General features: G+C 53.2%; 1 protein-coding gene across 50 annotated transcripts; it reads right to left on the bottom strand.

Annotated features, from left to right (window-relative positions):
* Window positions 1-12: 12 nt before the first annotated feature.
* On the bottom strand, window positions 13-3,819 carry LOC131573002 (uncharacterized). Of its 50 annotated transcripts, XM_058826548.1 has the most exons (8): window positions 3,112-3,819; window positions 2,734-3,046; window positions 2,627-2,663; window positions 2,388-2,420; window positions 1,763-2,354; window positions 1,679-1,730; window positions 1,563-1,647; window positions 13-1,528 (listed from the first exon to the last, which is right to left on the bottom strand). In XM_058826548.1, exons 1-8 carry the CDS (start codon window positions 3,484-3,486, stop codon window positions 1,036-1,038), a joined length of 1,980 nt encoding a protein of 659 aa, XP_058682531.1. In that variant the 5' UTR covers window positions 3,487-3,819; the 3' UTR covers window positions 13-1,035. The 50 variants fall into 50 exon arrangements, with proteins under 50 accessions (XP_058682531.1, XP_058682522.1, XP_058682489.1 ...); XM_058826539.1 differs by lacking the exon at window positions 1,679-1,730 and having other exon boundaries at window positions 13-1,395; window positions 1,463-1,528; window positions 1,748-1,828; window positions 1,928-2,029; window positions 2,067-3,046; XM_058826506.1 differs by having other exon boundaries at window positions 2,454-3,046.
* Between the last annotated feature and the right edge of the window lie 10,761 nt (window positions 3,820-14,580).

Genomic DNA, 14,580 nt, shown 5'->3' with positions numbered 1-14,580 from the left:
TGCAGGTCAGTGTGACAGCCTGGTGCTGCGAGTCCTGCCCCGGACAGGCGAGGAGGAGGAGGACGGGCGCTGAGAGCGGGGAGCAGCGTGTCCCGCGCCGCGACGCTGCCCGGCACCGCCCGCCACACCGACTCAGCCAGGGCACCCGCTGCTGGAAAAGGGAACCAAACTGCTCCTGGTTTTCCTTCTGACAGAGATCTCCTGGAGAGAACAACAGTTCCCGTGGCACTAGGCTCGAAACTGGCCGCTTTGCTCCCAGCTCCTGCGGAGGACGCTGGTGTCAGCGGGAAACTGCATGTAAATAGACGAAGACGCGACTGATCTACTGTAACTTCTGTTTCCAGCCACACTTCTGAGCACCTTAATAACCAACCGGCTAACGAGAGTTTGTATATGGAAGAAATGTTCTATACTTATATTCAATCCAACTCGGCAGCTTTTTAACGGGAGGTCTGTAAATAGTGCCATACGAGACAGTCTCTGCTCTCCTCGCCATCCTGCCGCGTGCCGTCCGGCACAGCGGTGCTGCTTGCATTTGTAAAAGAGAAACTGCTGTATTTAGTGCTGCAAGGCCCACATTCGACTACTGCTATAGGAATTATTTCCACCCTTTTAACAAGCTAAATGCTCTGAGATGTGACGAGGACTCGTGTGAGGCTCACATAACGAACAGCGGAGTTTGCTGTGCTAGCCCTGGTTTCTGTTCTTGCTGGGACCTGGGAGGAGGCCTCGACAAGCCCAAAAACGCGTTCTTACTGTGAAGATCTCACATCAGGGTGATGGAAACGCCACTGCTCCAGCTGAAGAGCGGTGCTGGTGTGAGGCTGTGTGGGTGGGACAGCGTGCAAGTCCAGGTGCAGGGGTGGAGAAGGCGTTTGGAAGGCAAAGCTGACAGAGAAGGCCTCGGAAGGGCAAAGCCATTTGTCTCCAGTCCCTGCTTTGAGCGTTTGGACGCCCCCCAGAGCGGTTTAGAAAGGGGAAAAGAGATGGAAGCAGAGGTTTGGTTCCTGGCGTGTTGCAGATGATTGATATACCTCAGCGAAAGCTCAGCACTTTGACTGCTGGCGGGGAAGGAGCCGGCCCCGCGCCTGCTGGAGCAGATCCAGCCAGCCCACGGCTCGCTGTCCCGCTCAGCCTCGCCAGGCAGAGGCTGGAGAGGGACTGCCGGGCTCGGGGCAGGCCATGCCAGGGGAGGAGAAGGTGCAGGAGCCTCAGCTGTGTCCCAGGGGCTGTCCCAGGACCGGCAGTGCTCTCCGGTGGGAGAGGCAGCAGCGCCGCAGGCAGCTCACGGTCAGGTGCTGGGGAGCCAGCAGAGCTCGGACCCGCAGGATGAGAGCAGCACGGTGACAGAGGACTCTGAAACTGTCCTGATGGAACAGCCCTGGAACTCTGAACCTCTCCTGGACAGAACAGCCCTGGAACTCTGAAACTGTCCTGATGGAACAGCCCTGGAACTCTGAACCTCTCCTGATGGAACAGCCCTGGAACTCTGAACCTCTCCTGACAGAACAGCCCTGGAACTCTGAACCTCTCCTGGACAGAAGAGCCCTGGAACTCTGAACCTCTCCTGACAGAACAGCCCTGGAACTCTGAACCTCTCCTGGACAGAACAGCCCTGGAACTCTGAACCTCTCCTGACAGAACAGCCTGGAACTCTGAACCTCTCCTGATGGAACACCCTGGAACTCTGAACCTCTCCTGACAGACAGAACAGCCCTGGAACTCTGAACCTCTCCTGATGGAACACCCTGGAACTCTGAACCTCTCCTGACAGAACAGCCCTGGAACTCTGAACCTCTCCTGATGGAACAGCCCTGGAACTCTGAACCTCTCCTGACAGAACAGCCCTGGAACTCTGAACCTCTCCTGGAAAGAACAGCCCTGGAACTCTGAACCTCTCCTGACAGAACAGCCTGGAACTCTGAACCTCTCCTGATGGACAGAACAGCCCTGGAACTCTGAACCTCTCCTGACAGAACAGCCCTGGAACTCTGAACCTCTCCTGACAGAACAGCCTGGAACTCTGAACCTCTCCTGATGGACAGAACAGCCCTGGAACTCTGAACCTCTCCTGACAGAACAGCCCTGGAACTCTGAACCTCTCCTGACAGACAGAACAGCCCTGGAACTCTGAACCTCTCCTGATGGACAGAACAGCCCTGGAACTCTGAACCTCTCCTGATGGACAGAACAGCCCTGGAACTCTGAACCTCTCCTGATGGACAGAACAGCCCTGGAACTCTGAACCTCTCCTGACAGAACAGCCCTGGAACTCTGAACCTCTCCTGATGGACAGAACAGCCCTGGAACTCTGAACCTCTCCTGACAGACAGAACAGCCCTGGAACTCTGAACCTCTCCTGACAGAACAGCCCTGGAACTCTGAACCTCTCCTGATGGAACAGCCCTGGAACTCTGAACCTCTCCTGACAGAACAGCCCTGGAACTCTGAACCTCTCCTGATGGACAGAACAGCCCTGGAACTCTGAACCTCTCCTGACAGAACAGCCCTGGAACTCTGAACCTCTCCTGACAGAACAGCCCTGGAACTCTGAACCTCTCCTGACAGAACAGCCCTGGAACTCTGAACCTCTCCTGATGGACAGAACAGCCCTGGAACTCTGAACCTCTCCTGATGGACAGAACAGCCCTGGAACTCTGAACCTCTCCTGATGGACAGAATAGCCCTGGAACTCTGAACCTCTCCTGATGGAACAGCCCTGGAACTCTGAACCTCTCCTGACAGAACAGCCCTGGAACTCTGAACCTCTCCTGACAGAACAGCCCTGGAACTCTGAACCTCTCCTGATGGACAGAACAGCCCTGGAACTCTGAACCCCTCCTGACAGAACAGCCCTGGAACTCTGAACCTCTCCTGATGGAACAGCCCTGGAACTCTGAACCTCTCCTGATGGACAGAACAGCCCTGGAACTCTGAACCTCTCCTGATGGACAGAACAGCCCTGGAACTCTGAACCTCTCCTGATGGAACAGCCCTGGAACTCTGAACCTCTCCTGACAGACAGAACAGCCCTGGAACTCTGAACCTCTCCTGATGGAACACCCTGGAACTCTGAACCTCTCCTTACAGAACAGCCCTGGAACTCTGAACCTCTCCTGATGGACAGAACAGCCCTGGAACTCTGAACCTCTCCTGATGGACAGAACAGCCCTGGAACTCTGAACCTCTCCTGATGGAACAGCCCTGGAACTCTGAACCTCTCCTGATGGAACAGCCCTGGAACTCTGAACCTCTCCTGATGGAACAGCCCTGGAACTCTGAACCTCTCCTGATGGAACAGCCCTGGAACTCTGAACCTCTCCTGATGGACAGAACAGCCCTGGAACTCTGAACCTCTCCTGATGGACAGAACAGCCCTGGGCCACCGTGGGGTGAACAGAAGAGCCTGGCCTGCTCAAACCACCCCAGTGCTCTCCTCACCAGGCACCGGTGGCCATGTCCCTGACACCAGAAGCCATTTCCCATGGGCTGTTACTTCTTCTCCACAGGCCAGCAGGACTATTTATTATGGCCATGAAAGAAACAGTTTTGTTTTTGAGTGTTGTCCGGGGGGCCCCCGATTAAAGTGTGGAATTGACTCTGTAACACACAGACAGAGCGCGTTGCCGCCACTCCGGATTTCTCATCTCGCTTTGTGAGCTTTTATTTAATGTTGTTCTAAAACCTCAGCATCACGTGCTGGGAAAAGGGGATAAGAGGGATGGCTTTAATTTGTTACCTGAGTGTGCTTAGCTGATCACAAGCCAGATCTGTCTCTCATTTACAGAAATAAAGTGTAAGGCCTGAGCCTTCCTTGCGTAGCAGTGTGAAATTATTTTATAAACGGTTATTATTTTTAATGTGAAGTCTTTACTCCGGTAGTGGTTTCTTCTGCAAATCATAGAATTCATTCAGGTTGGAAAAGACCTTTAAGAGTGAAGATGAAGACCTGCATCACAGGAATATTTGCCTTCTGGGGTTACTTGGTGCTGGGCCGCTTTTCACCTTGTTGTGGCAGGTTCAGGCTGCACTCAGGGTCGTGGGGAGCGAATTTAGGCTTTGTCATCACCTGCACTTTGTGGGGTTTGAGGAATGATTTCAGTGCAGGGACACCCACGGGGTGCTGAGGTGAATTTGCAGAAGGACAGACAAGGGAGCCCTGCTGTTGCTGAGGAGGCTGTGCCCCGAGGGACGGGGGCACACCCTGGATTTGGAGATGTGGGCCCCAGCTTTTTATCCAAAAACAGCAACAGAGGGAGCAGGAAAATCCCTCCCTGAAACTGCAGGAGCTGCTCCTGGTGGCTCCTTGCAAGGACCTGCCCTTCCACACTGGCCACGAGCTGGAGCCTGGGAACCAGTCAGGAAGGTGATTTAAAAACTCCTTTAAAAGTCAAAAAGATGCCTCCAACGGTTCTGTTGCTGCCCCAGTGATTGTTTTTCCTCAGCCACCAATAAGTGGCTTTTTTTTACTGCAGTTTATTTTTAATCACGCTGGGGCTCAGCAGCTGTTACACCATCGCAGAGCTGCGCCAGCCAAATCTTCAGAGCTCTACAGCAACAAAAACACTTTTAAAAGGGGCTTTGGGGACATCCTGGGAGGCTTTTCCTGTGCAAATCCCACCCAGATCCCAGAGTAAAACCACGAGGCAGTGAGTTTTACAAGTGGGGTTTTTGGAGACTGGACTGCAGGTGATCCATCCTGTCCCTGTCAGCAATTTCATGCCACCATCTACGGTTCCTGAGAGCTTGCAGTGAGAGCGCTGTACAGTGTGGCAGGCAGACATTTCAGCTCTGAAATGTTCTTTCTTTTTCAGCTGGTTCTGAGAGGAACTGAAGAGAACAAACGCACCATATGGTGTTTGCTTGTGAATTGTTGCCTTTGACATTTTGAAAGGCAGGGTTTGTTTTTGAGGCAGCACAATGTTCGGGTGAACGCAGCTCTCTCAAAGTGCATCTTCACTCCCCGAAGCTGCGCTCACCCCGGTGTTTTAAACAGCCATCTGGGGAAGCTGGTTTATAACAATCATATTGCTAAGTTCAGAGTAGGTTTTTATTTATTAAAACTAAAAGATTCCGTCCTAAAAAAAAAAAAAAAAAAATGCAACCTTTTCACCCAGGATCTTACTCTGCCTGGTCTTGGGCTGTGGTGGAATAAAGTGTAGCAAAAGGATCTCTGGATGGTTGCTTTCATTAGTGTTGCAGTGAAAATGAGGTGTTTTAGGAAGTTTGCATGAATTTTTATGAGGCTTTGGAGAGAATACACCCAAGGACATCTTTGATAGCACAGGCTGTTCTGGAAAATAGAGTTAATTGCTGTGTGTGTCAGCGTTGCATGAAGCATTTGTGCCTACCAGAGGTTTCCAACTCCTGGGACACTTCTGTTAGTCCGTCAGGCACCTCAGGAGGGACGTGGGGGCCAGTGGAACAGCTGGACTGGCCAGCTCCTGTGTCAAGGGGAGCTCCAGCTGCAGGGCCAGCAACATCTGGGTGTGAGCAGGGCTGGGGATGGAGCCAGCAGTGCTCCCGGAGCGAAGGGCTGGGTTAGTGTCACACGGATGGGGTGAAACGGGTGGCAGGGTGACAATTTAGTGATGAAATACTGGCTTTGGGGTATGTGTGCTGCCTGTCCCTGAGCCCTGCTGGCCACCATTTCAGCCCTGGAGGAGTCCCCAGCACCCCAGCTCCGTGCTGCCGCTCCCGGGGGCTGCCCACGCCAGGATCCAGAAGCGGTGACATCTCCCCGGTGAGCAGAAACGTGCAGGAGGACAAGAAAGCGCCTCCAGCCCCAAGTGTCCTTCCTGTGCTCTGCAAATCCCTGCGCCCACGGGCAGCTGAAGCCATCCAGGTAAGTCCTTCCCTGAAACACTGCAGAGTTTAGGAGGGGAGAGGCGAGAGGAGGCTGTGTGTGCATGAGCTGGACTCAGGCAGGCACAGCAGAGCTCGCCTCTGTGTGTGTGTACACATCATCACACGTGCCTCCCGTGCTCAACACCCAGCCAGCCCCAGATCAGGACTCCAGACTGGGAAGCTTTGTTCCCAACCTCACAGCTCCATCTTTCCTTCTCTTCACAAAGCCAGACCCATCTTCACCCGAGGAAATGAGAATTCCTCCACTGGGAGAAGCTCTCTGTGCTGTTGCAGGGATAAAACCGCCGAGAGGTCAGCGGACCACATGTGAAATGCAGAGAGGATCCAAGCTGTCCTCATAGAAGCCATCTGCTTTTCCAGGTTGCTGGAGGTGGTTGACACTTGAGTCATCCCACCCCTGAGCCAGCAGCCCCCATTTTTGTAGGAGCTGGGTGCACGGGATGCTGCGGGTGTGCAGCACCGGTGCCCTGCCGAGGAGCACTCCTCACTGCCTGCAGGGCAGAACAGAGCTGAGGGGGTCCCAGCACCTACCTGAGAACATCTCCTCAGGCTCCAGAATCAATCCTCAGGCACGGCTGGGTGTGAGGAAGGCTGGGAGAGGCAGGAGGGACGCTTGTACTGCTGCTCACAGCCCCCAGGGAGGTCCCTAAACCATAGAGAACCCTCCTGGGAACAGCTGAATACGACTTGGAGGGGCCTGCAGATTTTCCTTGTGTAACCCCATGGAAGTGCTGTCTGTGGAAGTGTGAAAAACGAGGTTCACATAATTTTTATAGAATTTAAAAGTTTAATGAAAAAACAATTAGGAGAAAAAAATAAAGTATACAGATACGGCCGGGTGTCTCTGCATTCAGCCAAGAGAGCACACCTTAGTGAAAAAGTATTGTCCCTTAAAAACAGAACCCTACTACATATCCATAAATTCTCATTCATATTCAGACATTCTTCTGAGGATCTTTGGTGTTCTTGTGTTTAGTTTTCTCTTGCCCCCTTCCCAATAGATCAATCTTCTTGGTGCCATTGAGATTTACATTCTCTGATACCAGAAATGCAATAAATTCCTCCCCCCCGAGTTCTGGTCACTGCTGTCTTCATCTGGATAAGATAGTTTACAAATGCAGGAGTTCTCTAGCTATTTTTTTTTTTTTCTTCTCAGTCTTTGGGTTATACAAACAAAAGCAGTTTTTATTTTAATACTATGCCATAGCCTAACATATATGTGTTATACTACTATTTCTAAATTTCATCAATAACAGAAATAAAGAAAACTATATTAATACAACAAAATTTCTCATTCTTACACACATAACACTCATTTTAATATTTGCAAAAAGCCAACAATATAAAATGTATCTATAACGAAAGGAAGGAAGAAGAAAAGCCCCTCTCTCCAGAGAAAGTGGTATTTGATATTTATTCATTACAGAAGTCTGTCCCTGCAGCAGACCAGGGCTGCACCCTGGAGTGCTCCTGCCACCAACCCAGCCTGCTGAGCATCTCCGTGTCCCACAGCCCAGGCAGGCCATCGTTCCCTCCCCACAAAAGCACACAGAGAAACCACCTTTTCTGCCCAAAATGATCAGCAGATCGGGGGCTCACATCGCCTGTGCACGGCCCGTGCCGTTCCTGGGCTGCATCCATCTCGTCCTGCCCAGCTTCCAGAGCTGTGCCCCGGCCCTGGTGCGTGCCAGCGCAGCGGGACAGGCCTGTGTGGGGACAGAGACGTGTCTGGCAGGCAGTGGCACCCGCAGGGAGCCGTGTGGCAGCCTGTGTGTCACCCCTCCGTGCTCAGACAGCTGTGCTGTCCCTCGGCCCCCGATGGATAAACAAACAGGGAGCCAAATGTCAGCCCGGGAGCTGCTGAGCAACAGGCTGGAATATTTAACCAGGGAGGCACTGAGAGGGCAGCTGAGCAGCAGGAGCCTTGCTGTCTCTCTCTGGCTGTGACTCCTGCGTCTCCAGAGGCTCGGGCTGATGTCTCACACCCAATAAAGCTGCCTCGTCAGAAGCCAGGCATGGGCAGAGCTGTTTGGCATCTCCGCACGGGGCAAGGGGTCTGTTCCTACAGCAGGAACTCCAAGTTACATCCCTGGAACAGGGGAGCTGTCAGTAAATGTTCAGCTGTTCCCTCCTCTCGTCTGCCGCTCTGAGCCGCTCCCCCAGGAGCGATGTGTGTGGGTTTTCAAGCAAGGCAAGCACCCTGGTTCAGAGCCAGCACGGTGGCCCCCTTTGGCCACTCGGACTGTAACCCACAGCACCAATGTGATGGATGGCGAAAATGGTGTTTATTGCAGGGGAATTTAACATTTTATAACCTAGGGTCATTGTGTTACTCCCATCTGCTTTCGTCACACCTAGGTGCTATTGGTTAATTGGAGAAGGCTTTACTATCCTAACAGAGAGGGGGTTTACTAACTTTCCGTTACATCCCGAGATCTTCCGAACCGCCAGACCTTAAACTACAACAGATGTGGTCTCTCTGCGCTGCTGGGTCCCCACAGGAGCATGGCTGTGCTCACACTCAGCTCCTGCTGCTCCAGATCCGCTCAGGAGCCAGGCAGAGCTGCTCTGCAGCCTGCTCCTCCCTGAGGAGCGCCGAGCTCTGTGTGCCTCCTCAACCTCAGCCCCAAAACGGGGACAGGGCTGGGAAAATGCTCTGAGGGACTGACTGATGACAAGAGCCAGGGGTGTCCTGGTTTTCTTTTTCAGCTGCAAAGCTTTTACAGAGCCGTGGAGTGGTTTGGGTTGGAAGGCAGCTATAAAGGCCGACTAGCCCAGGGCACTGAAAGCAGTGTCAGCCTGCAGAGGGACCTGTCCTGAGCACAGAGCACTGAGCACAATCCTGCACTGAACACTGAGCACAATCCTGCCCTGAACACTGAGCACAATCCTACACAGAGCACAGAGCACAGAGCACAGAGCACAATCCTGCCCTGAGCACAGAGCACAGAGCACAATCCTGCACTGAGCAGAGCACAATCCTGCACTGAACACTGAGCACAATCCTGCACTGAGCACTGAGCACAATCCTGCACTGAGCACTGAGCACAGAGCACAATCCTGCACAGAGCACAGAGCACAATCCTGCACAGAGCACAGAGCACAATCCTGCACAGAGCACAGAGCACAATCCTGCACTGAACACTGAGCACAATCCTGAATCCTGCACTGAACACAGAGCACAATCCTGCCCTGAGCACTGAACACAGAGCACAATCCTGCCCTGAGCACTGAGCACTGAGCACAATCCTGCACTGAACACTGAGCACAGAGCACAATCCTGAATCCTGCACTGAACACTGAGCACAACCCTGCCCTGAGCACTGAGCACTGAGCACAATCCTGCCCTGCCCTGAGCCCCCATGTCCCAGCTGCTCCGGCTCCTCCGCCGGCTGAGCTTCCCTGGGAGCCAGCGGGTCTGGAGCATCAGCCCTGTGGGGACAGAGAAGGGAAGAATCCTCAGAGGAAGGCCCGGGGGAGCGGAGCAGTGGATTTGGGGAGTGCCAGCCTGTTCCCAGCCCAAATCTGGGGTGCAGAGCTGCAGACGAAGGTCTCCCTCGGCAGGATGCCGGGGCTGGCGCTGCCCAGGGCAGCTCTTCCCCGGCCGCTGGAGCGGTTCTGTGTCCTGGCTAAAACTCCTCGATTTCAGAGCCCTGCAGCTCTGAGCACCGTCTGGGGCGAGGACAGGCTGCCCTCTGCAGGGAAATTCACCAGCCTCGGGTTTCCCCATCCACCGCCTGGATTAACCCCAAAATCCACCCCGAGGTGGTGCCAGCCCCGGGCCAGAGCCCTGCTCTCACCCTGCGCGCTCCATCGCAACATTTCTCACCATTTCACACCATTTCACACCACTTTACAGCATTTCACACCATTTCACACCATTTCACACCATTTCTCACCTTTTCTCACCTTTTCTCACCATTTGTCACCATTCCACACCATTTCTCACCATTATTTCACACCATTTCACACCATTTCTCACCATTTCTCACCATTTCCCACCGTTTCACACCATTTCTCACCATTTCCCACATTTTTCCCCATTTATCCCCATTTTGCCCCATTTCTCCCCATTTTGCCCCATTTCTCCCCATTTTGCCCCACTTCTCACCATTATTTCTCCCCATTTTGCCCCATTTCTCACATTATTTCTCACATTTTGCCCCGTTTCTCACATTTTGCCCCGTTTCTCACATTTTGCCCCATTTCTCACATTTTTCCCCATTTCTCCCCATTTTGCCCCATTTCTCCCCATTTTGCACCACTTCTCACCATTATTTCTCACATTTTGCCCCGTTTCTCACATTTTGCCCCATTTCTCACATTTTGCCCCATTTCTCCCCATTTTTCCCCCATTTCTCCCCATTCTCAGTGCCTGTGACCCACAGAAGGATGGCAGGGAGGTGTCCCAGGGGTGGCTGATTTGACACCGAGCTTTTCCCGTGCTGGATTCAGATAAACCACGAGCAGCAGCAGCAGCAGCAGTGCCCGTGGGTCTGCGTTTGCAGCCCCCATGAAGAACCCAGGACATTTTTTGTCCTGCCAAATTCTGCCTGCCAGGTTTTCTCCAGCCAAGCCTTTAAAACCCAGGAGACTCATCATTTGTAACGATATTCAAAAATTGGTGTTGCAGGCTGCTTTTGGTGTTACAGAGAGCAACCTACCATTTCCTGGAGGGGCTCAAAATGAGGAGTCAGAATCTTTCTGGGCGCTCTCCGAGCTCTGCATCTCCCCAGATATTTGGGACAGAGATGACAGACAGCTCCCATCCACACAAGTTTATCAGAAGCTGAAAAAGTACAAAGTTTTGTTGTTCGTGCCTTTGTAAGCACCTCTGCACGGCGAATGTTTTGCAAATTTTTTTTTTAGATTTTTCTTTTTCCCAGAATTCGTTGCTTTTTCCAAAAGCAGCACGTCGATGCGGTGAGGAAAACAAGCTCCAGCCGGGAGAGAAAAAAGAAACAAAATGTGTTTGCTAAGTAGGTCTGGGTTTTTAAGAGACTCAAGTTCCCTTGCTCTCGGGGAAAAGAAGAATCCTGTTTGTGAAGCTGTGGAGAATTGCAGACTTCCTTTCACAGCATCGCTGATGAAATCTTGATTGGGTTTGGTTCTCTGTAATTTCAGCTAGAGGAGAGCTGCTGAGTTAGTGCCAAAGCTCGCCTTAGAACAGAGATTTTGTAACTGGCTCGTATCTCTATCCAGACAGATAACTATCCTAACTGAGACATCTGACACAAACCCAGCTACCTGTGCGCTGTTAAAGTGATAAAATGCACAACTGGTGTAAAGGATTGTAATATATGGTTGCATAATTCGTGTTTTATTCTATATGTATATAAGCAGTAAGAAGAAATAAAAGCTGGTTACAAATATCAAACACACGTGCACAGCAAGAAATTGCAACACGACAGCCAGGAGCCGGAGGAGAAGGGTAATTTGCAAAATGACAGAATGGCACCAAAGAGAACAAGACCCACCCAAGGAAGATCAGTGTACTGACGATTCGGTGATTTTCACCTGGTAGCGAACTGATCTGATTCTCCGGACCATGCATTTCAATACCCAGCTCTCCTAAAACCACTCAAACCTTCCCTCCCTTCTCGGAAATCTAGTTAACGAACCTACAGTAAATAGGAAAATGCAACAAACCCTAAGAGAAAAAAACTGTACAGCCTCAGGCTGCAGGAACTGTGTAAAAACCCACTCGTCCAAAGAACAAACGGGAACTTGGGGGAATCAGTGGGACAGAAGCTGATTCAGAGTTCACCCAGCGCCGATCCCCGGGCTCGACACTGACAGCGATTGTGATTGTTTCCATAACTAAATTTTACAAATTTTTCAATAAAGTTATTATTGATCGATTTGGCTCTATTTCGTTTATAGCAGGATTTACATCAACTGAGACATCTGACACAAACCCAGCTACCTGTGCGCTGTTAAAGTGATAAAATGCACAATGGGTGTAAGGGATTTACATCAACTGAGACATCTGACACAAACCCAGCTACCTGTGTGCTGTTAAAGTGATAAAATGCACAGTGGGTGTAAGGGATTTACATCAACTGAGACATCTGACACAAACCCAGCTACCTGTGCGCTGTTAAAGTGATAAAATGCACAATGGGTGTAAGGGATTTACATCAACTGAGACATCTGACACAAACCCAGCTACCTGTGCGCTGTTAAAGTGATAAAATGCACAGTGGGTGTAAGGGATTTACATCAGCTGAGACATCTGACACAAACCCAGCTACCTGTGCGCTGTTAAAGTGATAAAATGCACAACTGATGTAAAGGATTTCTGTCCCTCACTCTTTGTGCGAGCTGTAAAACCTCAGCGTGTTGTAGCCTCGCTCGGGTGTTTCCCAGCCCGAACGTGTCCGTGTTTCAGTGTCAGCCCCCCTGAGCAGGAGGAGCTGGATTTTAAGATTTCAGGATTCAGCCAGGTCCTGTGAGAGGGATGAAGCGCAGAGGAGTTCAGGCAGGAGCACGGTGGCTCAGAGAGGAAAAGCCATTTCTCCTTAGTGCCAGGACAGCTCCCTTCTCGCCTGGTGTTTGTCACTCAGGCTGTTTTGTGCTGGCTGGGATGCCATCCTCCGCCGGACACAGCAAGGTCAGGGCTGGCACTGACACTAACAGCGAGCGCAGAAAACGCATTTCACAGCGTCCCAAACCAGTGCAGTTTGAGGCTTGTGAACGGATCTATTCCTGGCAGGTTTCTCTATTATTTTCGCCAGTTTCTGCCCCAGGGGGACGCGAGCAGGGCGCTGCCAGCAGAGCGGAGTGCCTGTGAGCCCGGGCTGGAGGGAGGTGTCGGTCGGGTTGAAGGCAGGAGTCACGGAGCACACACAAAGCGATGGGGCCGATCCCTTCTCTTCCGAGGCTGGTTCCGGCTCTGGTCAGCCCCGGCTCGGTCCATTCCCATCCTCACACATCCATTCCCACTCCCGCACAGCCCGCGGGGTAAGCGGGGAGAAGAGCACCGGTCCCAGGAGCTCAGTCCCGCGTGCGGTGTCCCCAGCGATGGGGTGGCACTGTGTCCAGGTGTGTGCCCTGCTCACCTGGGGGTACCTGCGGTGAGCCCCGCGCTCCGGGCGCGCTCTGTCCCCGCCGGCACACACCGGCTGTCCCCGGAGCCACCGGCAGAGGGCAGCGCTGCCCGCGACAGCGCTCGGGACGGGCACGGAGGAGTGCTCCTGTCCTCCTGTACTGTCCTGTCCTTCTGTCCTTCTGTCCTCCTGTCCTGTCCTCCTGTCCTTCTGTCCTGTCCTCCTGTCCTGTCCTCTTGTCCTCCTGTCCTGTCCTCCTGTCCTCCTGTCCTTCTGTCCTGTCCTCCTGTCCTTCTGTCCTGTCCTCCTGTCCTGTCCTCTTGTCCTCCTGTCCTCCTGTCCTGTCCTCCTGTCCTCCTGTCCTGTCCTGTCCTCCTGTCCTCCTGTCCTGTCCTCCTGTCCTCCTGTCCTGTCCTGTCCTCCTGTCCTGTCCTCCTGTCCTGTCCTCCTGTCCTGTCCTCCTGTCCTCCTGTCCTTCTGTCCTGTCCTCCTGTCCTTCTGTCCTGTCCTCCTGTCCTGTCCTCTTGTCCTCCTGTCCTCCTGTCCTGTCCTCCTGTCCTCCTGTCCTGTCCTGTCCTCCTGTCCTGTCCTCCTGTCCTGTCCTCCTGTCCTGTCCTCCTGTCCTCCTGTCCTGTCCTCCTGTCCTGTCCTCCTGTCCTCCTGTCCTGTCCTGTCCTCCTGTCCTGTCCTCCTGTCCTGTCCTCCTGTCCTGTCCTCCTGTCCTCCTGTCCTGTCCTCCTGTCCTGTCCTCCTGTCCTGTCCTCTTGTCCTCCTGTCCTGTCCTGTCCTCCTGTCCTCCTGTCCTGTCCTCCTGTCCTGTCCTCCTGTCCTGTCCTCCTGTCCTGTCCTCTTGTCCTGTCCTCCTGTCCTGTCCTCCTGTCCTGTCCTCCTGTCCTGTCCTCCTGTCCTCCTGTCCTCCTGTCCTCCTGTCCTGTCCTGTCCTCCTGTCCTCCTGTCCTGTCCTCCTGTCCTGTCCTCCTGTCCTGTCCTCTTGTCCTGTCCTCCTGTCCTGTCCTCCTGTCCTGTCCTCCTGTCCTCCTGTCCTGTCCTCCTGTCCTGTCCTCCTGTCCTCCTGTCCTCCTGTCCTGTCCTCCTGTCCTCCTGTCCTCCTGTCCTGTCCTCTTGTCCTCCTGTCCTCCTGTCCTGTCCTGTCCTGTCCTCCTGTCCTGTCCTGTCCTCCTGTCCTGTCCTGTCCTGTCCTGTCCTGTCCTCCTGTCCTGTCCTGTCCTCCTGTCCTGTCCTCCTGTCCTCCTGTCCTCCTGTCCTCCTGTCCTCTTGTCCTGTCCTCCTGTCCTCCTGTCCTGTCCTCCTGTCCTGTCCTGTCCTCCTGTCCTCCTGTCCTGTCCTGTCCTCCTGTCCTGTCCTCCTGTCCTGTCCTCCTGTCCTCCTGTCCTGTCCTCCTGTCCTTCTGTCCTTCTGTCCTCTTGTCCTGTCCTCCTGTCCTGTCCTCCTGTCCTCTTGTCCTGTCCTCCTGTCCTTCTGTCCTCCTGTCCTGTCCTGTCCTCCTGTCCTGTCCTCCTGTCCTGTCCTCCTGTCCTCCTGTCCTGTCCTCCTGTCCTTCTGTCCTTCTGTCCTCTTGTCCTGTCCTCCTGTCCTGTCCTCCTGTCCTCTTGTCCTGTCCTCCTGTCCTGTCCTCCTGTCCTCCTGTCCTGTCCTCCTGTCC

This window comes from Poecile atricapillus, chromosome Z (genome assembly GCF_030490865.1).
Source record: "Poecile atricapillus isolate bPoeAtr1 chromosome Z, bPoeAtr1.hap1, whole genome shotgun sequence".
NCBI lineage: Eukaryota > Metazoa > Chordata > Aves > Passeriformes > Paridae > Poecile > Poecile atricapillus.
This window is presented reverse-complemented; position numbering and strand designations above follow the sequence as displayed.